The 25,388-nt window shown below is 50.2% G+C and overlaps 10 protein-coding genes across 10 annotated transcripts; 6 read left to right on the forward strand and 4 right to left on the reverse strand.

The window, feature by feature from the left end:
- Positions 1-1,857: 1,857 nt before the first annotated feature.
- On the reverse strand, positions 1,858-4,128 carry ASPGLDRAFT_46355 (putative ABC transporter). Its single transcript, XM_022546429.1, has 6 exons — positions 3,825-4,128; positions 3,286-3,779; positions 2,802-3,237; positions 2,675-2,754; positions 2,472-2,625; positions 1,858-2,421 (listed from the first exon to the last, which is right to left on the reverse strand). The coding sequence occupies exons 1-6, from the start codon at positions 3,955-3,957 to the stop codon at positions 1,904-1,906; spliced, it is 1,815 nt and encodes a 604-aa protein (XP_022402045.1). The 5' UTR covers positions 3,958-4,128; the 3' UTR covers positions 1,858-1,903.
- An 88-nt stretch (positions 4,129-4,216) lies between these two features.
- Positions 4,217-4,930, forward strand: ASPGLDRAFT_46356 (uncharacterized protein). Its single transcript, XM_022546430.1, has 2 exons — positions 4,217-4,613; positions 4,669-4,930. Exon 1 carries the CDS (start codon positions 4,310-4,312, stop codon positions 4,583-4,585), a length of 276 nt encoding a protein of 91 aa, XP_022402046.1. The 5' UTR covers positions 4,217-4,309; the 3' UTR covers positions 4,586-4,613; positions 4,669-4,930.
- Positions 4,931-5,393: 463 nt separating this feature from the next.
- ASPGLDRAFT_148300 (glycoside hydrolase family 76 protein) lies at positions 5,394-7,340 on the forward strand. The gene is made up of 4 exons (XM_022541959.1): positions 5,394-5,600; positions 5,668-5,915; positions 5,975-6,424; positions 6,477-7,340. Exons 1-4 carry the CDS (start codon positions 5,513-5,515, stop codon positions 7,056-7,058), a joined length of 1,368 nt encoding a protein of 455 aa, XP_022402047.1. The 5' UTR covers positions 5,394-5,512; the 3' UTR covers positions 7,059-7,340.
- Positions 7,341-9,298: 1,958 nt separating this feature from the next.
- Positions 9,299-9,605, forward strand: ASPGLDRAFT_46358 (uncharacterized protein). Its single transcript, XM_022546431.1, has one exon. It carries the CDS (start codon positions 9,316-9,318, stop codon positions 9,592-9,594), a length of 279 nt encoding a protein of 92 aa, XP_022402048.1. The 5' UTR covers positions 9,299-9,315; the 3' UTR covers positions 9,595-9,605.
- Positions 9,606-10,327: 722 nt separating this feature from the next.
- On the forward strand, positions 10,328-13,522 carry ASPGLDRAFT_1516059 (uncharacterized protein; the record flags this gene model as incomplete). The annotated part of the gene is made up of 3 exons (XM_022542268.1): positions 10,328-10,744; positions 10,794-13,337; positions 13,493-13,522. 3 exons carry the CDS (start codon positions 10,328-10,330, stop codon positions 13,520-13,522), a joined length of 2,991 nt encoding a protein of 996 aa, XP_022402049.1.
- A 119-nt stretch (positions 13,523-13,641) lies between these two features.
- ASPGLDRAFT_25163 (arginine--tRNA ligase) lies at positions 13,642-15,762 on the reverse strand (the record flags this gene model as incomplete). Its single annotated transcript, XM_022543450.1, has 4 exons — positions 13,642-13,648; positions 13,718-14,131; positions 14,187-15,481; positions 15,541-15,762. 4 exons carry the CDS (start codon positions 15,760-15,762, stop codon positions 13,642-13,644), a joined length of 1,938 nt encoding a protein of 645 aa, XP_022402050.1.
- A 488-nt stretch (positions 15,763-16,250) lies between these two features.
- ASPGLDRAFT_124881 (phosphatidylinositol phosphate kinase family protein) lies at positions 16,251-17,345 on the forward strand (the record flags this gene model as incomplete). The annotated part of the gene is made up of 2 exons (XM_022540519.1): positions 16,251-16,511; positions 16,572-17,345. 2 exons carry the CDS (start codon positions 16,251-16,253, stop codon positions 17,343-17,345), a joined length of 1,035 nt encoding a protein of 344 aa, XP_022402051.1.
- Positions 17,346-17,541: 196 nt separating this feature from the next.
- ASPGLDRAFT_34963 (cytochrome b5 reductase family protein) lies at positions 17,542-18,650 on the reverse strand (the record flags this gene model as incomplete). The annotated part of the gene is made up of 4 exons (XM_022544490.1): positions 17,542-17,691; positions 17,745-18,370; positions 18,440-18,585; positions 18,646-18,650. 4 exons carry the CDS (start codon positions 18,648-18,650, stop codon positions 17,542-17,544), a joined length of 927 nt encoding a protein of 308 aa, XP_022402052.1.
- A 281-nt stretch (positions 18,651-18,931) lies between these two features.
- ASPGLDRAFT_124368 (GIG1 family protein) lies at positions 18,932-19,660 on the forward strand (the record flags this gene model as incomplete). The annotated part of the gene is made up of 2 exons (XM_022540477.1): positions 18,932-19,034; positions 19,101-19,660. 2 exons carry the CDS (start codon positions 18,932-18,934, stop codon positions 19,658-19,660), a joined length of 663 nt encoding a protein of 220 aa, XP_022402053.1.
- Positions 19,661-21,276: 1,616 nt separating this feature from the next.
- Positions 21,277-25,329, reverse strand: ASPGLDRAFT_148313 (chromosome segregation protein SMC). The gene is made up of 4 exons (XM_022541960.1): positions 25,155-25,329; positions 24,938-25,097; positions 21,778-24,886; positions 21,277-21,720 (listed from the first exon to the last, which is right to left on the reverse strand). The coding sequence occupies exons 1-4, from the start codon at positions 25,190-25,192 to the stop codon at positions 21,428-21,430; spliced, it is 3,600 nt and encodes a 1,199-aa protein (XP_022402054.1). The 5' UTR covers positions 25,193-25,329; the 3' UTR covers positions 21,277-21,427.
- Between the last annotated feature and the right edge of the window lie 59 nt (positions 25,330-25,388).

Genomic DNA, 25,388 nt, shown 5'->3' on the forward strand with positions numbered 1-25,388 from the left:
GGACTTCGAGACCATGAAAAGAGTCAACCTGCATTAGGTGACAATCACCACAGAGCCGTGAACACAGTCATCTTCATCCTTGCCTGATAATAACGTGCGTGGAGCATTGAGATCTCAGGAAAGTCTGTTAACGCAAGCAATCATGGCTTGGTCCAACAGCTGTTGGGCCAGTCAACCTCGCCAATTAGTTTTAGATTGAATCTCTCGATAATAAGCGCCTGGACAAGGCAATTGAGCCGAACTTCAGAATATATGATGGCCGTTCACCTGATAGCGCACAATTCATGTTGAACAGTAAATCAGAGAGACTGACAGCTGGAATGAAGCTTCGATTTCGTCCGGGACGGGACTACTTAACTCGCTGAATGCATCAGATACTGCTGGCCTCTTCTTGTTAAAATTGAAGAAGTAGACAAGTCCTGGTGTCGTTTAGACGAGAAAAGAAGAGGAACGGGGCAGGGCGGGTTTTGACTTACGCGAGGATGGCCATCCACAAGAACCAGCATGCGACTTCAACTAACCCTACAACACGGCGAATTGCAAGACCTGACTTCAAGATGTAAATATTTAACTCGATGTGTCATTTGCTTTGACGTCAAGTAAATTGGCTGTGATTAAGGGCTTTTGAAAGCTCCGCTGGGTCTTACAAGACCTTGGAATTGGATGTAAAGTACGTACTGGGCCATGATATCATTCAAAACCTCTTGTCTTGCAACTTTCGGCATAAGAAATTTAATACCATACATTCATCGTACAAGGTTTGCGGCGCTTTTCGCATGCAAAATACTGGACTGGAAGTGATTGTCACTGCCTGAGGTGTCTTCGTATACCACCTTACCTAAATAGGCTAGTCTCTCGCACCAGCCAATCACCGCCCGCAGTGCATCGCCCAGATAGGTAACAAGTATACAATGTCAGAACTACAAGTACTTATACGGAAGGATAGAAAGAAGAAGAGGAAGAAAAAAAAAAAAAGGACAAAAACAAGAAGAAGATTACGGGCAGCCGGGAGTCAAGCCCGGTCCTCATGGGCCTCTAGACGCAAGCGCTCTCCGTTGAGCTACAGGCCGTCCCCGGATGAAGACTATACCCCTTAAGTGGCTCATGTGTTTGAAAAAAGAGGTGCCTGAGAATATACACTATACGACAACGCTCCTGCATACTTGGTGTCCATCTGAAGCTAATATGAAAACAAGTAGATAATAGTTACATATAATCGTCCAAGTAAACCAGCAGCACGCAACTCCTGAATCCTGAACTCAGCACGAGGGTTGAACAGTCTCAACACACAGAAAGTCAAAAAGTCCTGCAAGACAGTTGTAAAAATTGTAGTCGTATCGCAAGAGAAACTGATAATCGGGATAGCGAGAGTCAATGGTGTGACTCTAGGGCAGGCAAATTATGGGGTGTCCACCACGTGATTCTTCGAGTGTGGTACTATATTCCCATCACTTACACACATAGCACACTCGAAAGGTAACTGAAATCCAGGGCTAGCCAGTGAGATGTTTTTCCGGATTCAGTATCATATATTGTAGGCATATAGTAGATGTCTAATGATTGTTTAAAGCCAAGTTGACTTGTTCTTTTGATACCGCGCAGTTGGCTATGGCCTGACAGGTGTGCTATGATTTATATTCTGAATATAGACCCCTAGAGCAGTAGGGAATTTACTCCATTGGATATTTATTGCCATATGTTCGACAATATATTTCTTCGATTTGATATTTGCGGGATGTGTACATTCATCGCGTTCACTCCGGCTCCGGCTCTGGCAGGGACCTAGCCCTATCGTGTACATCATCTTCGCCAGAAATGAAAGTCTTTATTACTAAATATTAAGTAGTGTAAATCTATCTATCTCTCCTCTCACTTCTATATCCATCGCCACGCACCCTCATACTTAACGCCTCCACACCAGCGCCAACCACCCCAAAATCCGATATCCCGCAATAATCCCCACCAAAATCCCAACCCACTTCCCCATATTCCCCGTCCCATATCCATACTGCTCCAACACCCCAGTCCCCCGAATCAAACACTGATCCTCCAAATCCGTACTATACATACACCGACACCCATCCCCACAACTATAATTCCTCCTTCCGAACTCATTCACCATCATCCCCTGGAACACATACGCCTGGTAGTCAATGTAATGGAAGACATAATGCCAGAACGGATTGAGAATTGTGATGGGGACGAGGAACCCACCGACGCTCATCCAGAGACCGTTTGCGAAGGCGACGACTGCGAGCGAGAGGACAAAGTTGGGGAGGAGGGCTGTTACGAAAACGACGAGGGATTCGGCGGCGAGGAGGTCGAGGAAGAGCCAGAGGACCCAGGTGAAGAAGGCGGTTGCGGTGGGGATGAAGTTGGAGAGCCAGTAGGCGACGATGGAGAAGAGGATTGCTATTATGACTGCATCTTTGTTAGTGGAGTTATAGTGAAGATGGGTGGAATAGGCATACAGAGAAATGGGAGACCGATTATGAAGTTGGCTAGGATGAATGGCGTTGCACCGTAGAGACCGTTGGCGCGTTCTTTGACGAATGTTACGCGGTCTTCGAGGAAGGCGGGAACGTATGCGACGGCCATGAAGCTCATGAAAGCGGATCCGAAAAACTGATCACTTAGCAAGTTTGTAGCAGCTAGTCGGATTCGAGCTACTCACGATAGCATTGGTGAATGGTTGGATATGCTCCTGGGATGTATCCAGTCGCAACCAGACGGTGCCCATCATAATCGCCAGACCTGTCTCGTTAGCTCTAATATATTGAGGTGTAATGTAGGATACGTACCCAGGTACATCACAATGCGAATTCCGTACGCCACCACATCGCGATAACTTTTGATGAACGCGCGATGCAGAAGAGACAGCGTGATCCATGCAATTCCCGGACGGTCACCGGCATTCACGATCGACTTCCCCTTCTCAGACGGCTGGAACGATTCGATACTGCTCAACTCTGTCTTCCGCAACCAAGCATCCTGTATCTTCTCCACACGATTTTCGTCCGTGTTGGAACTCCCAGCAAAATCGGAGCTGACGAGGTCGAGCAGAAACTCGGCCGGGTTGGTGTACATGTCCAACGGATAACCGATGCCGGCCAAATAGGGCTCGATTTGTTTTATCGGACCGAAATAGCACGTTCGTCCTCCGGACAGAAGCAGCAATGTATCAAAAAGCTGGAAGGTGCTGGTGGACGGTTGATGGATACTCGCGATGATGATGAGCTATACTGGTCAGCTTGTCCCAAGAGTCCTTGGCTGAAGTGAGCATACGTTATTCGCCTTCGCCAGCTCTCGCACATACGAGATAACCTCATAACTAGCCGTCGAATCCAGTCCACTGGTCGGTTCATCCAAGAACAAAATCTTCGGACAAGTCATCAACTGACTCGCAACACTAACACGTCGTTTCTGCCCACCCGAGATACCCTTCCTTATAGGCGTCCCAATCAAAGTTTTCGCCTGGTTCTGAATCCCAAACGCGTTGAGCAGCATCTTAATCCGCTGCTTTCTCTGACCCTTGGTCACGGAACGTGGTAGAGCAAGGTCCGCCGCAAACTGCAGCGTCTCCCAGACGTTCAACGAGCCGATGAGCGCATCTTCCTGTTCGACATAGGAGGCGAGCTGGTTAAATGTGGTATCGTCGACCTTGGTGTTGTTCACGTAGGAGTCGCCAGTGGTGTTTTTGTGGGCAGCACGGCGGGCTAGGACGTTTAGGAGAGTCGTTTTGCCGCTTCCTGAGGGACCCATTAGGGCGACCAGTTGGCCTGGAGGGTCAGCAATTGCCTAGATTATGAGCTTGGGTGGCTTACCGGCTTGGACATCCCCGCTGATGCCTTTGATGAGATCTCGGTCGTTGACGGAGACGGTTATGTCTCTGAATGCGAGAGAGCTCACCGTCTCGTTGAGGAGGAACTTGTTGTTGTTCTCGAGGTCGTTGTCCATTTTCTTGCTTGCCAATGGTTTCGAATTTCTCTAAGTCTGACCCCCTGTCTAAATAGTTTGGTAATCGCCGTTCATATGGAGTATCTACTTCGGGGAGTGACCGGGGACCTTTGGTCGCCGAAATTCTTCGGGGTGAGTGGACTTAAATAGTCGCCGATTCCTGGACATGAATGCTATTATGGAATGGAAACGCTTGGAGGGGCAGTTGGGTTGCATTGGATCTCAGCTGTCAGCATAAAAAAAAAGCAATATGCGATAAGCTTGAAGTTTATTTGGTATTTTTGCTCTGGGTTTGTCTCTGACACAGATCCTGCGATCCATTTGCATTCTAGATAATAGGATTGTCAATATTATGCCGCCTCAGTGTGATCCTTCATATCATATGGATGCATTGTGCATGCTCTATTGGAAGCGCATAGCTCGAGGCCCCACCGTTCGTGCGGAGCCCCACAATCAATATCTGATATCTGACTTGGGGTTTTCTTATTGCTGGAGGGTTACCGTACTACTGGCTAGCGTGTTATTGAAGAAGAAACAAGCTAGATATGGTGACAATGGGTGTACCATGATAATTAGTATCTCGGCCTGGGGTGTCATGCGGAGAGGTCGAAAAAGATTCGGCCACTAAAGTCACCTGGAAATATATGGTTGATCCTATTGGAGTATTTAGTAGTAAGCTTAGAAAGATAAACCAAGGTTGATCCATATACTGTTGAGTGCGTGTTCAGTTGTATAGTTGTATAGAATACAGCCATTTGGTTCCTGACGGCGATATCTGACAGCACACGAGCTCGGAGATCTTCACTGATCGATCTAAACACATATGAGATCCTAAGATCTCTGCTGTTATCTAAAGATATTCCACAGTTTGACAGTGAATTCGAGTATTGACAGGAGGCGAAGCAGCATGTTTTGAGATCGCCACATTTGTCATGTAAACCAGGGCTCCACTGTTCCAAAGGCAAAATAAAACGTATCGATCTAGAACGACGATTACCCGGAGGCTCTTCACGGCGCCACTTTGCCTCGGGATTTAAAGAATTTTCTGTGGATTCGACACCTGACCATCACCTGACATCACCTGACTCGTATACCCAGTTACCGTTTGCGGAACGAGAACCCCGGTTGCGGCTGACCGGACCGAGAATAATCCGGACAGGGTCGACGATCGCGCCCTTTTGGGCCCGCTTAGTCCGCGTCAGCCTGGTGGGACCTTGCCAACAGCCAATAAGCCTTTTGGTTCCTGGTGCTTGTTTCCACCTCGACCAATGGATAGCCCCCATATCCGCCAATGATGACATCTTCCTATTTTTGTACAATCACGTGCACCATGTTCTGTGACCGAAAACGGCAAGTGAGTGAACGTCGGGCGTGTCAGGGATAAGGGGCGGCTCCGCAGCTGTAACCTCGCGCATTTTCTCTCCAACTCTCCGACACGCTTTTGAATGACATCTTAAAACTGCATCGCATATCGTGTACCCTGCAGCAGTACATTCTTCGTTGATGTATTGCTCTGATCTTGGCATCGCGCTATAGATCTGGACTCCGGAAGATTATGAATTGGTTTTATTGGTTAACGATATGGGGTGCATTCCTCCAGGCGGGGATATCGCATGCCCTCGACCTGAGCATTGACGATGATGGTTAGTCGCCTTTCCTTTCTGTGCTATGCGATTGTAGCGGAAAGCTGATATTTTACTATCGCAACAGATTCCATCAAAAGCGCCGCCGGACAGGCCGCACATGGAATGTTCATGTGGTATGCCGGTAACGAGACCGGTCAGAATCCTGGTGCATTCCCCGAGAAATGGTGGGAAGGTTCAGCCCTATTCATGGCCGCGCTGCAATATTGGAAGTACACCGGCGACACGACGTACAATTCCGAGACCAGTCAGGGATTGGAGCATCAGTCTGGTGACGGGGGAGATTACATGCCGTCTAACTACAGTACCTACCTGGTAAGGCGCAATAACTCCTGGACGACTTCTCGTGGCGATATTCTGACACATAATTGTAGGGAAATGATGATCAGGGCTTCTGGGGTCTGACCGCGATGCTTGCGGCAGAGCTGCAATTCCCCGATGTCAAAGATGGATTTTCGTGGTTGTCTCTGGCGCAGGGTGTCTTCAACACGCAGATTGACCGATGGGATACGTCGTCGTGCGATGGTGGATTGCGGTGGCAGCTTTTCACCTACCAAGCCGGTTATGCGATGAAGAACACAATCTCGAACGGTGTTTTGTTCCAACTCTCAGCCCGACTTGCTCGCTACACGAATAACCAGACGTACGCCGACTGGGCGGAGAAGATTTATGATTGGATGGGATCGACTCCTTTGCTCAACGAAGACACATGGCATATCGCTGATTCCGTCGATATCGATGACAACTGCAAGAGTCCCGGTAACAACCAGTGGTCCTACAATTATGGCACCTTCATCATGGGTTCTGCATACATGTACAACTATGTAAGGGACCTCTCCTCCCCATTTTTAAACAAAATGCTGATGCGATACATAGACCAGTGACGACAAATGGTTGAAGCGGGTCAACGGTTTCTTGGGAACAACCTTCAGCACATTCTTCCCCAAGAAGCTCGGCGGCAACACTATGCAAGAACCTTGCGAACCGATGGAAGCGTGCAACAGTAACGAAATCCTATTCAAGGGTCTTGTTACCTCCTGGCTCGCCTATACCGCTCTTTTCATCCCATCTACCAAGGACAAGATCCAACCGAAACTCAAGGCATCCGCCGAAGCCGCGGCCGACTCGTGCGTTGGTATGGGTAACAACACCTGCGGTGTGAGATGGTACCAGCACAAGTGGGACGGATGGAACGGAATGGAAGAGCAGATCATCGCTACGAATGTGTTCATGTCCAATCTGATCATCGGGTCCAGTGACAAGGGCCCCGTCACCTCTGACACTGGTGGTGACAGTAAGAGTAACCCGGATGCTGGTTCGAGCGGTGGCGGTGATAACAGCGGCCAGTCGTTCAAGGAGATTACTACGGGTGATAAGGCTGGTGCTGGTATTTTGACGGCGCTGTTTGTTGGCGTGTGGGTTGGTATGGTTGCATTTATGATTACGGGTGCTGGTTGATCTGTTTCTTCTTCTTGATTTGCCTGTATTTTCTTTGATGCCTCTTTGTCAAGGCCGGATGCGTCGTGTTATATATAGCCTTGTTTGTACAGTTTATTTTTTCGGTCTTGATCGGTTCTTGTCTGGGTATACTGAGTGTTGTCTGTTTTGCTTCTGTCAACCTTTTCTTCTTCTCGGAGTAGATTTGGAGGTGTTTGTGAATGTACATATTCTGCTAATACCATCACAAGAAGGGCTTGATTCTGATATTTGCTGGTGGATATCCGATGCAGTGAATGGCCCAATACCCTAGAAGTTTTTGGAGTAGAGATGACCTTCTCGAACGACTTCGACTTCATCAAAGCCAACGGTTGCTTTCATGACCAGAAGAGCAAATCAACTTGGCTATCATTCAGTGCGGTAGATCTCTACTATATGGCTACGATATAGAATATGGCAACTATTGAGGATTGGACTCTGCACGGAGTCCCTGCTAACCACAGTGCCGACTCAACGTCCGCTCTTACAGATGGACAAACAGAATCATAAATTAATATGCGTTGGTACAGAGTGCGTCTCATCAACTAGTCAACGACCTCATCACAGCCATGACCGTGAATTCATCTCTATCAATTTATCGGAGCTCTCCGTCATCGCTGAGCATATACAGGCAACACATCCTCCGACACTCTCATGTCATGTTGGAGAAACCCCGCGAAATTTGGTTGAATTAACAAACACGGACAGTGGTTACTGCAGACATGCATTGTACCTAGAACCATTTGCATGGTCCGCCAAAGACGGGTTTAGCGAACGCTATGTCGACCAATCCAAAGCACATAACATACATAGTCCTTCCGAATATACCCATTACCAAACATGCCTCCAATTCTGGTGTTTTGAGCATTAGAAGTTTGGTCGTGAAGACTTCGGATTATATCCCTGGTTATGATATTGATTGTGGTGTTGTATCATTTCAACGTGGGCAACCCACCTCAACCCACCTCAGTGTCGTCTCAAGCAGACACGAGACGTACAATGCAGGGGACGCGCAAATCACATGTGAATACCTCCGATTACCTTTAGCGACAGGTTGAAGAGTCTTCGAGAGCCACTGCACACCTCACCGCTGCCCAGGAGAACGCCCACCGCATGGCCTATTCTTTCCATGGTCTACCACCCCTGCCCCCTTGTACGAATTCGAGTCTTAATACACAGCCCGCACGAAGCTACAATGAGCCTAACTAGTATTGCCGCCTCCCTAATCCCTCTGCGTTCGAGCTCACCACATATCCGTCTTCCAGTAGCTACAATACAACGAGCTGATAACCAAAGTTTTCCGACAAACAACAACAAAAAAAAAAAAAAAAAAAAAGGGTATGCATGGCTCTATGTGATAAATTAGCTCCGAGTATGATACCAAATGGTATCCTTCTGATGGGGCCCAGCGGCTAACTGCGTCGGCTTCTGAGGCGACACTTTACGACAGAGAGCATGATCTGTCCCATGCTGTACACTGGAAAATGTGTACAAAATGGCCTTGACACCGCAACCAGATTAATCCCGATAAGGACGACCCAGCTGTTTCAGTCCCCCTTCCGTTGCTATACATGAATGCCGTGATCTCACATTTCACATCAATTGCAAATGAATCCCAACATACGCGCAGCGCGAAGTGTTACCGAAAGAATGCGATAAGAGAATCAGAGGCTATGCACGGAGGAGACACTACCTGTTTCTGGTAAATTCCAGTCAGGAACAAGTACGGCTTTTCAGCCATCAGCCAGAAAATACACGAGGTCATAGAAAACCGGCATTCTCGTTACACGCTACAAGCCATAACGAGATATGATGCTTTACCTACCACGATAAGCATTGATGAGAAGGCCCAAGCCCACGCTGATTGGATTGTGTGAGTCTGTTCTTTGCCGGCACTATGACCGTTTTTACTGACAAGAAGTATAGCGTCATATTTCTAAGCTAGTTGATATACCAATCAGGACCAACTGCTCTGTGGATTTAGTTGATCCATCCGGTGACCGCGCGGAGACGGACTTATGCAGGCAAGTGAGTATGTGCTGAACTCCTCCTAAATAGAAATCAATGTTGACTATGGAGCCATATCCAGATATCCACGCCCTCAGCGGCGTTAATCTCTCAGTGTTCCGACAACTATTAGTTGCGACAGTAGCCATCGCCCGAGACAGGGGATTCTGACCTCATTGATCCAGTGACGGCGGTCTGTCAGTGTCGTTTATGCAGGGAGCATAGATTGACAATGGATTGCACAGTTACAATAACTCAGACAAGAAGGAAACCTAAAAATGTGTTACCGCAAAGGCGGTTCGACATGATATCAGACTCAGACGATACTCAGGCACAGCTCAGGCACAGCTCAGCTCCTTCCGGGAGCCTGTATGCAACAATCCCAGCCGGGCGTCATCTTCCACACCCTTGGGATTGTGAGATACAATTCAGAAACGAGAACAAGTGGATACTGATGGCCTCCTTTCCAGAGAAAAACCGGACATTCTTCAATGTATACCTTGCGGGATAGTTATTGTTAATGACATGAACTACACTTCAGAGTTTGTCTCAATGCTATAAACGTATTGATCTAAGGCATTTCTCGCCCAGCAGAATTCTAGAAGATCAAATATCTGACACTCCGTGAGGTTGAAGATCTCTGCTCGGAAGTCACAACGGTTCCGACATCCGCTGAGTCAGGACGCAGGAACGCGCCAGGGCTCGGCAGTGATCTGTAGAGAGTAAACAATAAGATTACTCTTCTGTTTTGGTCTCCATGTCGTGTATAGTGGTGCCTATTCATACGAGGGCTGCTCTCGGTATATCGTCGGTCCAATGCCAGAAGATCGTCATCGAGTTGTGACGACGACTGTTCGGACATTCCGACTTGGCCTTGCCTTGCTGCGCAGAGTATGCAATTGAATGCATTCATATTTTCTATCTTAAATCTGAGGAGGAATTGAATCCGCATTCGGTAAACAATACCCCGAGGACACGCTGAAGAACAGCCCTCCGGTCTAAATATACTCAACCGGTGCATATTGAAACCCTCGGAAATTCCGGGCTGACGAAACGCACGTGCCAGAAACCGGGGATTCCCCACTGATCGATGGCCACTTTCCTATTCAGGTCAGGGATAGTCAACCCTGATTTCGTCAATTTCATTTTATCTGATCCTTTTAAAACCGCGCGAACGCCATGTGCGAGTTTATTTCTGACGTGAAAATGGCCAAACTCATTTTTCACTCCTTGTGTTGACAGAGATGCGCACTCTCACATGGCTCGAGACCCTGCTGCTGGTCCCAGCAGTCTTAGGCCGGAATTACTACGGCTCGTTTGAGGACCCAGCCAGCGACGCGCGCGTGAAATTCCGATACTGGCTCCCCGATGCGAGCGTCGATATCAGTACCGTACAGAGCGACATCGAATCAGCTGGGTCAATTGGAGCCGGAGGCGTGCAGTTACTGCCGCTGTATAATTATGGAGGATCGCTGGCACCGCCGCCGGAGGGAGCTGATTGGGCGACGTATGGGTTTGGGACGCCGGCGTTTAACCGCATGTTTAAGGCTTCGTTGAAGGCTGTGACGGATGCGGGCATGGTGTTTGATTTTGGGCTAGGGCCGAATCAGGGACAGGGTGTTCCGGCTGTTACTACGGATGAGGGGTTGCATTGGGATTTGGTGGGTATTTTCATGCGTGCTGTGAGGTATGAGTACTGACAGTGGATAGGCACCGTTTAATGCCAGTGTCCCTGCGAATGGATCCTACAATGACATTATTCCAGGATGGGGTACGGGTGAGCTAGTTGCCCTCGTTTCGGCAGAGGTTTTGTCCTCATCGATTATCCAGAATCCGGCCAGCGCTACGTTTAGCACTCCATCGACGAACTCTACACGTCTAGTGCTCCGAAGCGATTCCCTTACGGATCAGACGAATAAGGTCCACGATGGAATCGTGAACTTGCGCTTCAACGCCACTGGCGATTATCGTCTTTTCGCATACTACCAATACCAGGATCTTGCAAAGAACCTAGACATTCAAACCAACACCACGGGAACCATCTTCGACAACGGCTCGTATACCGTGGATCACTTCAGCGCTCGCGGTGCACAGACGACCATTGATTTCTGGGAGAAGCATATCCTTAATGATACAGAGACCAAGGAGCTTTTGTCAGAGGTTGGAAAGTACGCTTGGGAGGACAGCCTTGAAATCAAGTCAAACATCTCCTGGTCCCCCTCTTTGCCCCAGCATTTCCGGGAAGCGAATGGATATGACCTGCAGAAATACCTCCCCTTGGTTCAATTCGGCAACAACAACCCTGGCGTGCAGCCATCCTACCCTGGAGATCTGGCGTGTGTTCTCGATTCGGAGGACTCAGGAAAGGGATTTGTGAATGATTACCGGGAAGCCTTGGCTCAGGGTTATCAATCATACCTGAAGACTCTTACGTCTTGGGCCGAGGGTCTGGGCTTAGAATTCTCAGGGCAAGTATCGTACAACCTGCCACTGGACATGGAATCAAGCATAGAATACGTCAACGCACCCGAGTGCGAGAGTCTGGCATTCAACGACAACATCGATGGCTATCGCCAGTTCGCTGGAGTCGCCAACGTTGCCCAGAAACAGGTTATCTCGAACGAGATGGGTGGTGATCTACGAAAGGCCTTCAAACTCACCGTTTCCCACTTGCTGTGGCAAATTAACAGTGCTTTTGCTGGAGGTGTGAATCAGGTCGTCTTGCATGGTCAGACGTACACTGGCAACTACTTTGATACGACGTGGCCGGGATATACTGCGTTCTTCATGCTCTTCTCTGAATCTTACAACGACAAGCAGCCTGCGTGGCTGCACAGCTACCCCGAGGCTATTGCGTACGCCAGTCGAAACCAATACATTCTGCACCATGGACAACCGCGGACTGACGTCGCCTTCTTCAACAAAGCGTCTGTTACGGATCCGCAGGTGGGTACTGTGTACTCTGACGACGATCTGATTAACGCTGGATATACATACACGTATCTATCGCCGGAAAACTTCAACATGACAAATGCGCGTGTGGCCAATGGCATACTCGCTCCTGAATCACCAGCTTACAAGGCAATGGTCGTCACCAGCTACCAGAACGTCACATTGGACGCCGTCAAACAGCTCCAGAAATTCGCACAGGATGGCCTACCCATAATCCTCAGCGGCGGTCTACCAGGATACTACGCTTCCAGCAAGTCCGCCGACGGGAAAGCTGTCTCTCCAGCCTTGCAAACGCTCAAAAACACGAAGAACGTATACACCGTCGGCACCCACGAAATCGCACAGAAGCTGACAGACCTGAACCTCGCCCCTCGTGTCTGTGTCCAAACAAACGGCACCTGGTACCCAGTCTTCAGGACAGATAATACCACCGACTACGTATTCATCTTCTCGACAGCCAACAGCGCTTCTTCGGGGACTATCACCGTGCAAACGACAAAGACGCCATATTTCTTCGATAGCTGGAGCGGCAAGCGTGCGCCGGTGCTGCAGTACCAGGTGCAGAATGGTAGTTTGTCCATTCCGCTGCGCTTGGCTTCGAACCAGACGGTTGTTTTGGCATTTAGCAACGAGCTAGCATCTGAGATTGATACACCCTCCGCGCACGCCGTGCAGCTCCCATCTAACATCCTGGGATACAACTACACAAAGACCAACGGGCTAGCCCTACACGTCGCCCCATCCACCCAGTCGAGCACCGCGACAGTCAAACTCTCAAATGGCAAAAGACATTCTCTTCCCAGAAGCAGGGCGACTCCTTTCAAGCTGAGCAACTGGACCCTAACAGCCGAACACTGGGAAGCACCATCCAACTTCACGAACGCGAGCATTCCCGCCGTGAAACATAACACCACGCATAACCTCCAGGGAACGCATCTCCCCTCCTGGCTCGATATCCAGGGTCTACGTAATACCTCTGGCGTGGGGTACTACACGACAACATTCACCTGGCCATCCAGTAACGAAACAACCGGGGCATATATCTCCCTCCCGCGCGTTCCCCAAGGTCTCCAAGTCTCCATAAACGACCAACGCCTCCCAAGTCTTGACTTCAGCAATCCCACGGCCGATATCGGATCGTATTTGGTGAAAGGGATGAATGAGGTTGAGATTGTCGTGCCGACGGTGATGTGGAATTATATTCGCAGTTTGTATGATAGAATACAAATTGCTGGGTCGGAGCCGATGTTGAGTAGTACCGGGGCGTTGCCGGAGAATGAGGAGAATGGGTTGGTTGGGGAGGTGAGGGTTTTGCCGTATGTTGTTAGTAGGGTTGATGTTTAGTTTTTTTTTTTTTTTTTTTTGTATATATTTGAAGGGGTTGGGTTGTTTATATATGGCTTGGGCTGTATATTATTATCATTCTCGTCCAACACAGAAATTACTGGACTGAGTAGATGTACTCCCGGAATTCAGTACCAGCTTAGGCAACGAGGTAACAGAAGAAAGGCGTTCATTCATCTATCCTAAATCACTATAGAACATTGGTATTTAAAGGAAATCATACTTTTCGCTTTTTCAGTTGACACGTTCACACGTTTCACGTTTACATCCTGCACAAGTCAGCATCACCATCACCCAACCAAATCAGTCATAAAAGGGAAAAAAAAAAATGAACATACCGATCAACAGGACTCAACCCCACAATCCGCATACCATTATACAACACCTGGCGCGCAGCCTCATAAAGCGTCATCCGCGCCTTCTTCACATCCTCCTCACTACCCACAACCTTGAGCACATCGTAGCTCGAGCTGAGCATGTGCGTCATCTTGAACAGGTAGGTGAGGATGGTGGTGGGTTCGAGGGTGCGGGTGGTTTGTAGGAGGACGTCGGGCCATTGGGCGAGGTAGCGGACGAGGTCGATGGCGTGAGGCTCGGTGAGGAGGTCGATGTTGGAGTCGCCGAGTTGAGAGGGGTCGAGGTTGGCTTTGCGGGTGATGGAGCGGAGGCGGGCGTGGGCGTATTGCAGGTACGGGCCTGTGTCGCCTTCGAAGGAGGTCATGGCGTCGAGGTTGAAGTCGTAGCCGTTGATACTGTGCGTTATTAGTACGGGTTAATGGGGATGGATGTGAGGGGGATAGGGCATACCGCTTTCCGCTCATGTCCTGGACCATGACGGAGGTGATACCCAGGATATCGGCGGTGGCCTCGGGGTTCTCAATCTGTTCGTACTTCTCGGGGTTCTTCTTCATGACCTCGTGCATCTTGTCACGGACATCGCCCAGGATGTCATCCAAGAACTTGACGGTACCCTTACGGGTGCTCATACCACGGACCATACCGAAGTTGACGTGCTGGCAGCGGCTAGCCAAGTCCTTGTGGCCCATGAGCTCAGTGATCTTGAACAGCTGAGCTGCGTGAAGGTCCTGCTGGGCGGCAATGACGTAGATCATCTTGTCGAAGTGGAACTCCTCGTCACGCTCGACGATAGCACCGATATCACGGGTCAGGTATAGAGGAGTACCGTCCTTGCGGACAATGATAGCCTTGCCAAGCTTCTTGGCGCCGTGCTTGGTGAAGTCGACAATGACGGCACCGTCCGACTTTTGGGCGACGCCGCTCTTCTCCATAGTGTTGTGGGCAGAGGCCATGCTCTCGTTCTTGACCTGGGACTCTCCCGAGTAGACGTCAAAGTCGATGTTCAGACGGGCGTAGGTCGACTTGTACTTCTCAATACTGAGCTCACGGAATCGCTTCCAGAGGGCGAGAGCCTCTGGCTCGCCGTCCTCCATGCTCTTGAAGTACCGACGGGCCTTCTCGTCCTCGCTGGCATCGACCAGCTTCTGCAGCTCAGCCTCCTGAGCAGACACGTCCTCACTCTTCTCCTTCTTGGCCTTGATCTGCTCCTTGAGCTCCTTGATCGGCCCATCCTGCTCAGACACAATGTTGTTGACCTTGACATACACATCGAACAAGTGGTTGATAGGGTCCTTGGTGAGCTTTTCCTCATCACCAAAGTACTTGAACCCGTTGGCGAGCAGACCATACTGCTTACCCCAGTCACCGAGGTAGTTCATCTTAACCACATCCCAACCCATGACGGTGTGCAGGTTGGCAAGGAAACCACCAATGATGGTACTCCGCAGGTGGCCAGCATGGAAGGGCTTGGCGATGTTGGGCGACGAGAACTCGACGATGATCTTCTTCCGGCCCTTGGAGGGGTCCGCGGGGTCCCGCAGACCCTGGTTTCCGTTGGTACCATAGGTAGCGCGGTCCTTGAGGATACGGCGGAGGACGGTGTGCATCAACGGCTGCGGCCGGAAGAAAAACTGGAGGTGAACACCAGCAACACTGGGAGGCTGGACGAGGTCGGATTCGGGGAACTTCTCGGCGAGTTCCTTGCCAAGTTCCTGGGGGTTCTTCTTGATTCCGAGGGATGGGATCTAGTATACAACCATTAGCTTTACTCCCTCAATGTCGATATCCTCCAGTATAAGCGTACCGGCAGAACCAAGTCACCCTTGTCCAGGGTACTCGTCCACATCAACCGAGAGTAGATCTTCTCCGCCTCAATACCAGTTCCCTCGCTCAACTTCTCCGCAATATGTTCGCGATAGATATCAACCGGGTTCAACGACGGAAAGCAGTCGGCGAACTTGGAGGTCTCGGAGGTCGACTGGAGGGACAATCCCTCCACGGAGATGGGAAGGTCATTCGAAGCCATGGCGAGCGTAGGTTTGGAGGTACCGAAAGCTCGTCGAGAGGATGCGAAAGAGAAGGAGGGGGAGGGGCGCGCGGAGAAAAAAAGTCGATAACTGGAGCGCAGAAAAGTCGGGATGGAGGGGCAACAAGTCCGGGCGGAAACAGTAACACTCTGCAAAGCGAAATATCGAGCCCCGCTTAACACTGCACGACCCATAAAATATTCAAGGCAAACGAACCACAAGCGAGAAAAGAACCCAATTTCCTCTCTTTTTTTTCGGGGTTTTTTGGTTGACTCAATGCAATATTTTGCCGGGCGGTGTATAGTAGTCATGTGAGGTCATGTGATTTAGTACACGTGCAAGATAATACCCTAGCCCTATTCGTACAGTGACGTCACACTAGGCAGCCAGCCCCTGTCCTTAATACAAGGTGACAGCACATGTACGAGTCCTGCTTATGCTCGTCCCCTCAAAATGAAGACTCTACACCCTTCGACACCCAGCGACCATGGGTAGTCATCGCCAGTCCGCGCTGAGCAAATCCATCCGCTCAGCTCTATTCCGCGACCCCAACGACTTCAAAAGAACAACCACCGGACATATCCAGGTCCTTTTCAGCCTCTACTACATCGAGCTCCTGCGCTATGCCGACATACTTTTCCAGCGACTGCGCAATAATGTCTGGCAGATCGACGAGAACGAGTATCTGGCGTGTTTCGAAGCGGCGAATCGAGTGAAGTCGATGGGGGATTTGGGGTTCTCTGGATCGGTATGTGCTCTTGTCCCTAACCTCTGCAGCTGGTTATCATGCTAATGTATAATGGGGTAGACGTTCTTTAGTACCTCAAACTCCAAGTTCCTCATCAAATCCCTCCCCCGCCACTTCGAGCACTCGTTCTTCCGTCGCGACCTGCTGCAGCCGTACTACACGCACATGTGCACGAACCCCGATTCCCTTCTCGTCTGGATAACGGACTACGTTTTCGCGCCGTACGTCACGATCGGTAGCCTACTACGAACAACCCCCGTCCACCACATCATCATGGAGAACACGCTGTGCGGGAAGAACGATGACCCTGCGAAAGACCAGTGGGAGACGTATGACCTGAAGCCGGTGGACTACTTCTATCCCGAGCGGGATCTGGTGCCCGATCCGTTGTTGAATGAGAAAACCATGGAGAAACTGGGTGATCGATTCGATGATAAGATCCGTCTTTCGCCAGAGGACTACACCGATCTGATAAGGACTATGCGCATCGACACAAAGTTCCTCCAGGAGTCGAATGCGGTCGATTACTCGCTGTTCCTTGTCAGGTATCCCGCGACTTCGACACCCGGGGTTGTAGGGAGGAAGAATCGGTGGAGGGTGGGTGTGCCGTCTGCTGATGGGCAGTGGAAATACCGTGCCGTCTTGTTGGATTTCTTCTGGGCGAGGCATAAGTTGCATGCGCAGGCTATGACGGGGGTGGTGCAGACGTTTAATATAATTGGGAGACAGGGGCCTATGACTATTACGACGACGCCGGAGGAGTATCGAGAGAAGTTCTTGGAGATGGCGGAGGCTATAGTGGAGGTGGATGAGCCTAACCCCGAAGAAGTCTAATACCCTAAATAGCTGATAACTAATGATGATGATAATGATAACGACGGATTTCTTGTCTCATTGCTCATCGAAGCCTGCTTCTTGTCTATCTATAAACAGATCATATCTTAAAATTCGCGAAATGTTCAAACACCTCATCCTAACTTCAATATGCGGAACGGACAGCGCTCCAAATCTTAAAATAAATCGAAACTGCTTAGAAGCAGAAGATCTGGTCCTCGAGCTTGCTGACAGGGCGAGCCTTGGTGTATCCGATAGACTCGGTAGCCTTCTTCATGGCGCTGATCATAGGAGGAGGACCACACATGAGGACCTTGACGTCGCTGGCGGGGGCAGGGAGGCGCTCCTATAACTCGTTAGAACTGATGCGCAATAGAACAGGCGAAGGGAAGAGCTTACCTTGATCATGTCAGGAGTGACGAAACCAACACCACCGTTCCACGAGGCCGGCGGGTTGTTAAGCACATAGTACACATTGAAACCATCATCCTCCTTCTCAAGCTGGTCGAGCTGGTCCTTAAGCAGAATATCCTCAGGGTTCACGTTGGCAAAGATCAAGTCCACCTTGGTGGTGTCGTTACCACCGTTGCGCGGGCGGTTGCGGATGATAGCCTTGATAATCTGAAGCATAGGAGTAATACCAGTACCACCAGCGATCATACCAATGTGACGGCACATGTTGGGAGTGTAGACCATGGCACCCTTGGGACCGCGCACCTTCATGGTCTGTCCGACCTGCAGGTCCGTCAGGTACTTGGAGATGTTACCCTGCGGGTAGGCCTTAATCAGGAGGTCGAAGTAACCGGCATCCTCATCGGAGGAGATGGGGGTGTAGGAGCGCACGACTTCCTTGGGCTGGCCTTCGATGGTGGCGGCGAGGGAGATGTGCTGGCCGATGGGGAGACCCAGGATATCGGTGGGACGGGGAAGGGAGAAACGGTAGACGGTGACATTGTGGGAGATGTCGTTCTTTTCCTTGAGGATGAAGTCTTGGAATTGGTCGGCGATGAGGACCTTTCTGGGCTCTGCGATGTGTTAGTATCCGTGTACTCTCATGTTCGCATTCACATGAACTCTGGGTAAACGCCACGTACTGCTACCACCCATGAGCTTGACACCACCCAGAACAGCGGCAATGGCCACGGCGAAGGGAAGCCATTCCTGTTTCACAAGGAAAGTTCCCAGGATCAAAAGGGCCGAGGGGATGTAGACCCCGTTAATGTTTTCGGTGGAAAAGGCACTGCGAAGTCGGACCCGTGTTAGTAGTTGTTTTGCGAATGGCAGAATTGTATGAAAATACCCCATAATGAAGACTCTTCGCGACAATAGGAACAAGAGATACGAAGAGGAAAAGAGAAAGAGAAGAGGAAAAAGAGGGAGGTTGAGGAGGAAAAGGAGAGTGAGTGACCGCAGACAAAATGTTGGGGAACAAAAGCCGAATCTGCAAACCGCCGGCAAAATAAGCGCGGAATCAGTTGCTACTTCGGCCCTGGAAAACTATGCTCAAAAGGGTATTTTTCTGCAGTATACATAAACATAGACAGTTCAGGTTGATTCTACTCGTACATTAAGATTCTCTACTCAAAATGACTACTCCCTTCACCCTCACCGAATCCGACCGGCAGATCCTCTCCATGACCGACGAGGAATTCGTCCCGCACGACTGGGAAGATCTCTCTGCGATAATCGGTATGCCACCACTGCCATATTAACTGCCCTTCAATCTCCAAGTAAACAGTGGTTGACTCCCCGCAGCCAAAAACGACCTCGGCGCCCTCAAGCGGAAACCCTCCGACCTCCTCCGATACCTTTCCTGGTCCAGCAGCACCAAAGCCCAGTACGGCACCATAACCAACTACATCTGCCAGGTCCGCCTAAAATGGCACCTCCCGGACCCTTCCTCTTCCACCTCCGCAGTGGCCAATGCTGCCTCAGGCGCCGCCGACAGCGGCCGCCCCGTCCTGCCGTTCGCGAACCCGATCCCTTTTGCCGATCCCTCGGACTACAAGATCCTCCGCAATGACTGGCCGTATGGGTTGGCGCCGGGGATTGTGCATTTGCTTGTTTGGCTGAGGACTCCGGTTCCGGTGAAAGAGAATGGTGGGGATTTGACTGAGGAGTCGAGGGTTTTGATTGAGGAATTTGTTAAGAGGGTGTTTGTGGGGAGGTTGGAGGGAGAGGGGATTGAGGGTGCTGAGAGGCGGGTTATTTGGTTTAAGAATTGGAGTGCGCTGCAGAGTGTGAGGTCTTTGGAGCATGTTCATATTCTTGTGAGGGATGTTCCGGGCCATATTCTAGAGGAGTGGACAGAGTAAGCTATCGTGATTACCTGCAGTGTTCCATAACGAGTAATGAAATCACAATACTTTCAACCAAACACTGGTGTACGATATTATGTGTGTCTTCCTGCCATATGCCATTCGTGGCATAGATGAGAGGAATTGATACTGAACATAACATACACCGTAGAAACGTAAAAATGTCGCTATCGTATAAGGATGAAGAGGGAATATGCTATATATACACGCTGTTAGCCTCGAGACAATCCTTTCTTTTTCCTCTTTTGTCTATCGGTTGTGGTTAATTTACCCCTCAACGATGATTTAACGAGCATGCATGTGAGTATTGGGATCGGTGGGGGATGCTCCACTGATAACTCCCGGTACTTTAGGATTGATGGTTGGAAAATGAACAACTGCACAAACGCTTCTACATCGTCCCCATTTTGGGGTTTCACTTAACTTCCGCAAAGAAGAGGAATCCTGGTAGCGCATGGTGTGGTTAAAATCCCCGTTCTCTTCTTGGGGTGCCGTTGTCGCTTTTCGAGTTGCAGAAGGGTGTCTGCAACGCTCGCGTTATCCTCGTTAAATGCGAAGCAATAACCAGCACGTTTCGGGGTGCATACGTCGTCCAGGGCCTTGGGAATCATTCGTTGGTCAATATTCTGTGGTTGCACATCCAATCTCGTGATGAGGGAGCTATCACTGGTTTCCAAGCGTAGCAATTTTGAGTGACTGATTCTGCCCAGTTTATCTCATCCTTGGCGCGATCCCAACACTTCACTGCATCCCGTCTGACCTGACTCACGAAATCCCAGAATTTCACGAGATCTTGACCGGAAATCCCATGGTCGATAACCCACGCGTCCGCCGGTATAAAGGATCCCTCCACCGGACTAGTGTTCACAATCGCTTTGTGGAATTCAATCGGAATGGCATGCCATCAAAAGCTCCCAGTAAGTCTTGCGAGAACTGGTAACACGTTTCCCGGAAAACTGTCCATGGCATCGGCATGAATCGATGGGGTAAAGTAGGGAAATTCCTTCAAGATCTGTGCAGGAGTGCTTTTCGGTGATGATTTCCTTGAGATTGCAGTTGGCGCTATAGATGGCGCAGCCTCAGATAGAGCAACCTCGGATGGGGGCATAATTAGAGAGCATAAACAGAGGGCGCAGAATCGGACAATGCAGCGTCAGACAGTCCGCTGTCAGACGCTGTGGCCATAGACAGCGCGGGAGATGAAGTGGTGAACATAGTATATGATTCCCAAGATTGATAGCCTCTGTCAACACTGTCCACGGGTGAGGTAGTCTGATATCTGCTGCAGCCAACTCTCGATATCTTCCACGTTCATAAGGCGCGTCGGGTCGGAAGATGGGCTTCGTGGTACTTGCAGACGAGGACGCAAAGTGGTAATCGATTAATCAAGAGCTTAGTAGCGAGGACAGAGAGGGTAACAGTCGGTACCTGGCAGTAGTGTTGTCGAGATGTCGTCCGTAGGTAGCTACATACATAGTAGTTACCTTGATGGCACTAGTACAAATCGGGTATATTAGCTGTCAGCTGCAAAAATTAAAATAAAATGAAATGAAATAAATAAATATAAAACAGAAAATCATAATAGATGATTTGATAATAGAAGCATTAAATTTACCAGCAATACATGATAATGATGGAGTATCGTTCATATCATAACCATGGCACAGTGAATAGCGGGTTGACTGAAAGTAATATTTAAGACCACCATACGCCTGTCATTACATCCCTAAACCGAAAAGAAGAACAACATCAAAGTTCCATACGTTACACCCTCTGCTCCTCAACAAACTTCAGCGCTTCCTCCCTCGAGACCACATCAATCGTACTAGCCTTCTGCCGGAAGCTAACACCGTAGCACTTCTCGGCCACGTGCAGCATCTCCGGACGGAAAGTTGTGCAGATGAACTGGCCGTTAGTCGAGTCAGAGATGGACTTGAGCATCTGTGCGACGGCCGTTCGGTACTGTGCATCAAGGTTGGCGTCGATTTCGTCGAAGAGGTAGAAGGGTGCTGGGTCGCAGGCTTGAATGGCGAAAACTAGGGCGAGGGCGCATAGACCTAGTAATGTTAGTGTCTTGTTTTTAGGAGTAGGGTTATATATGGGGGATGGCTTACTCTTCTGTCCACCACTGAGCTGCTGAATGCGCTGCTGGTCATCATGCTTACTGTTGAAGCTGACACTGATACCCACACCAACATAGTTCTCCACGCTTTGCCGCGCATCCTCGTCATCCGAGTCAATCTCCTCGCCCGCCCGAACAGCACGGTCAGTCTTCCGTTGAATGATCAACCGGCCACGACCCGCGGGAACCAGTTTCTCAAAAACGTTGTGGAACTCGCGCGAGACCTGCTTGAACGTCCGCTCGATGGCTTCGTCCTTGCGCTGGTCAAGCACCTGGATAAGCTCTTCGATGGATGCCTGCGACGCGTCGAGTTCCTCGCGACGAGCGGTGAGGGTTTCCCGCTGTTTCGTGAAGCTGTTGTATTGCTCAAAGGCCTTCTTGTTAACGTGAGAGTACTTCTTCAGCGCTTCGTTGGCCTTGTGCAGTTTCTTGACGACGGTGTTGGAGTCGGTGTTCTTGTACTTGGTGAAGGCCTCGTCGGGAAGAACACCCAGGTCACGGATGTTGGCTGCACATTCAGCGGCCTGCTTGGTCAAGGCAGCCTTCTTCTGCATGCTCTTTTCCATCCGGCGCTGGTGCTTCTCAATCGACTTGGCAAGGTCTTCCAATTCTCGCCGTGTTTCGGCGTTGCGTTGCTGCAATTCAGACACTCGCGAGTTGGATTTCTCGATGGACTCGTCCACTTGTCGCAGACGGTCACCAATCTTCTCCAGGTTCTTGCCAATGCGCTTCATTTCGCGCTGAGTTTCCTTCAGGTTACCCCCGTTGTCGTCATCAGCCATATCAAGACCCTGGCTGAGCAGCTGGTCGAGGCGCGGGTGCAGATTCTCCCGAAGTTCAACTTCGAGAACAGACTTCCGTGCCTCCAGCTCACTGCGGCCACCCGTAAGCTCTTGATACTGTTTACGGAGATCTTGGACAGTGGCACTGAGCGTCTCCAAGGTCTCTTCCTCCTCACTGGTAAGCGCCTTCTGGAACGGCGACTTCAGTTCCGCCTCAAACGCATTGACCTGATCTGACAGAGAAGCATAGTTTGCCTCGATGTTCCGGAGAGCTCGTCGCTTGGCATCGAGGTTATCCTGTTGCTTTTGAAGCAATTCACGCTTGCTCCTCAGTTCGTGCCGTAGGGGACCGCTGCTGTTCTGCACTTGGTGTTTCTGTTGTTCCAGCTTCTGCAATTCACCAACGGCCCGAGTGATGACCTGGTCGAGCTTCTCAAGTTCTCGCCGGATCTCTGTGCCGCGGGTCTTCTTGCCCTCGAACTCGTCCCTCCATTTTGTGAGATGCTTCACAGCGTCGAGACGAGAGGAGCGAGAGTCGTGGAAACCACCCGTAAGAGCACCTCGCTTGTCTGAACGGTCACCCTCTGGGGTAATAGCATTAACACCGTGGCTTCGAGCATACTGCGACGCAACTTGCAGGTTGGGACAGATGATCGTCTTTCCAAACACATGCATAAACGCCTTCTCATATGCAGAGTCATACTGCATTTTCTCAATCATGGGAATCGTATCACTGGCCCGAGGCATGTTGATAGGCTTGGACCTTAGACGGTTCAAAGGCATGAATGTTACTCTTCCTGCCTTTTCATTCTGTAGAATCTCCAAAACCTTGGTAGCGGTTTCGTCCGTGTCGACGACGTAGTGGAACAGACTCTGGCCAGCGGTGACTTCAACTGCCGTCCGGTATCTTTCGTTCACCTCGAAAAGATCGGCCAGCGTCCCGTAGACACCTTCCAAGTTGTATTGACGTTTGATCCGGCGCACGGCTGCAATACCACGGCTGGTGTTGTGATCCATCATGTGAGAGAGGTTGCGTTCGGCTCGTTCGACTTCATGCGAGGCGTTCGTCAATATCGAATCGAGTTTGGCTTCTTCTCTCCAGAACTCTTTTCTTTGGTCCATCAACCGGTCTCGCTCATCCTTTGCACTCTGGACTTGCTGGTCCACAGACTGGATGGTATCTCCTCTGCCATCGATTTGCTGGCGCAAACGTTCATTCTCCGGCTCCAACAAAGCAATCTCATTCTCAAGGTCCTTGATATCCTCCTGAGTCTGGGCCATGACACCTTGGACCATGGAGATGGAGGTATGGTTGTCTTTAATTTCAGTCTGCAGCCACTTGTCCCGCTCCGACTTGTTCTTGAACCGCGAATTCCGTCCCTGCTTCGCATATAACCGTTGGCGCAAAGTCTCCGCATCAGTAAGCTGCGACTTGATATCATCTTCCTGGTCTTTTGCCGTGTTGAACTGGGGAAGGAGTTCTTGGAGTTCCGATTCACGTTCCTTGATCGCGGTTTGGACGGAATTCAGATCCTGGTCATGGCGTGTTTTCTGGGACTGCGCAGCAGCCTGGTTGTCGGCGAGTGACTTTGCTTGGAGTTCAACTTGGGCGAGGGCCTTCGAAGCTTCACGGCGTTCATCTTCAAGCTGAGCCTTGTCAACTTTGAGGAACTCGATTTGTTGCTTGCATTCTGCGATCTCTGCGTCGATTTGTGCCATTTCCTTCTCTCCCTGGATAAAACGGTCACGGTTCAGATCCGTATCCTCGACACCGGTTTGCCGCTGCTCTTCGAGACTGTCCAAGACACCCGCAATCTCCTGCTGCTCGCGCGAGTAAATGGTGTACTCCAAGCATCTCCTCTCACGATCCCGTTCTTGGAAATTCCGCAATTCATCCTTTTCTTCCTCCAACTCGCCAAGTCGTTCGTTGATGAAATCCAGAAGCTCGTCGATCTTCGCCCGCTTGCTGTTGGTCTCGTTCATGATCTTCAGGGATTCTCCACGGCGCGCTTCGTAGACCTGTGTTCCCGCCACTTCCTTAAGCAGATTCAATCGTTCCGAATCTTTCATGTTCGTCAACGCGGTAACACGACCCTGGGGAACGATATAGTACGGGTTCGATCGCGAGAAACCGGCGGATTCGAGGAGGTTCATGACATCGGACTTGGTGGCGTTTTTCCGGTCCAGTGTGTATTCATCTTTCTTCAAACCGATTGTGCGACGCAGGACGACTTCCGGTTTACTCGTCGGGAATCGGTCGTCGGAATTGTCGAAGATAATTTCGACATAGGCCGACATCACGGCGGATCCAGATCCTTCCTGTTCGAGGTCAGCCACCTGCAATATATTCACCTAGGATAGTAGACGCACGTGTAGAAGGGCCTGTCGCTCCTCTCTCCCGAGGTGTGTGTAGGCATCGCTGAGGACGAAACGGATGGCCGCGAAGAAATTACTTTTGCCAGAACCATTGCGACCAACGATCACATTGTGCTTGGGCGAAAAAGGCTCGATGACCGTTTGGTCCTTGTAGCTAAGAGGCGCTCAATATCAGCCATAGCTCAAATCAGAAAAGATAATGCGCACTCACCTCTTAAAGCCCTGAATAATAATTTGCTTAACGTACATCTTGACGAGGCACGCGACGCGAAATCGACACTTATAACCACCAAAGCATCACGCGACGTCGCAATCGAGTATGAGAGCCTCTCCCGTATCGACACCAACAAGGCAGGTTATAGGTGTGTAGCCGCCGTGAGTTGATGCTTTCTGGCCTTGGAGAAGAACCTAATACGGTACGCGCTACGCGTTAGAAGGCGGCGAG

Source organism: Aspergillus glaucus (assembly GCF_001890805.1).
Source record: "Aspergillus glaucus CBS 516.65 unplaced genomic scaffold ASPGLscaffold_8, whole genome shotgun sequence".
Taxonomy (NCBI): domain Eukaryota; kingdom Fungi; phylum Ascomycota; class Eurotiomycetes; order Eurotiales; family Aspergillaceae; genus Aspergillus; species Aspergillus glaucus.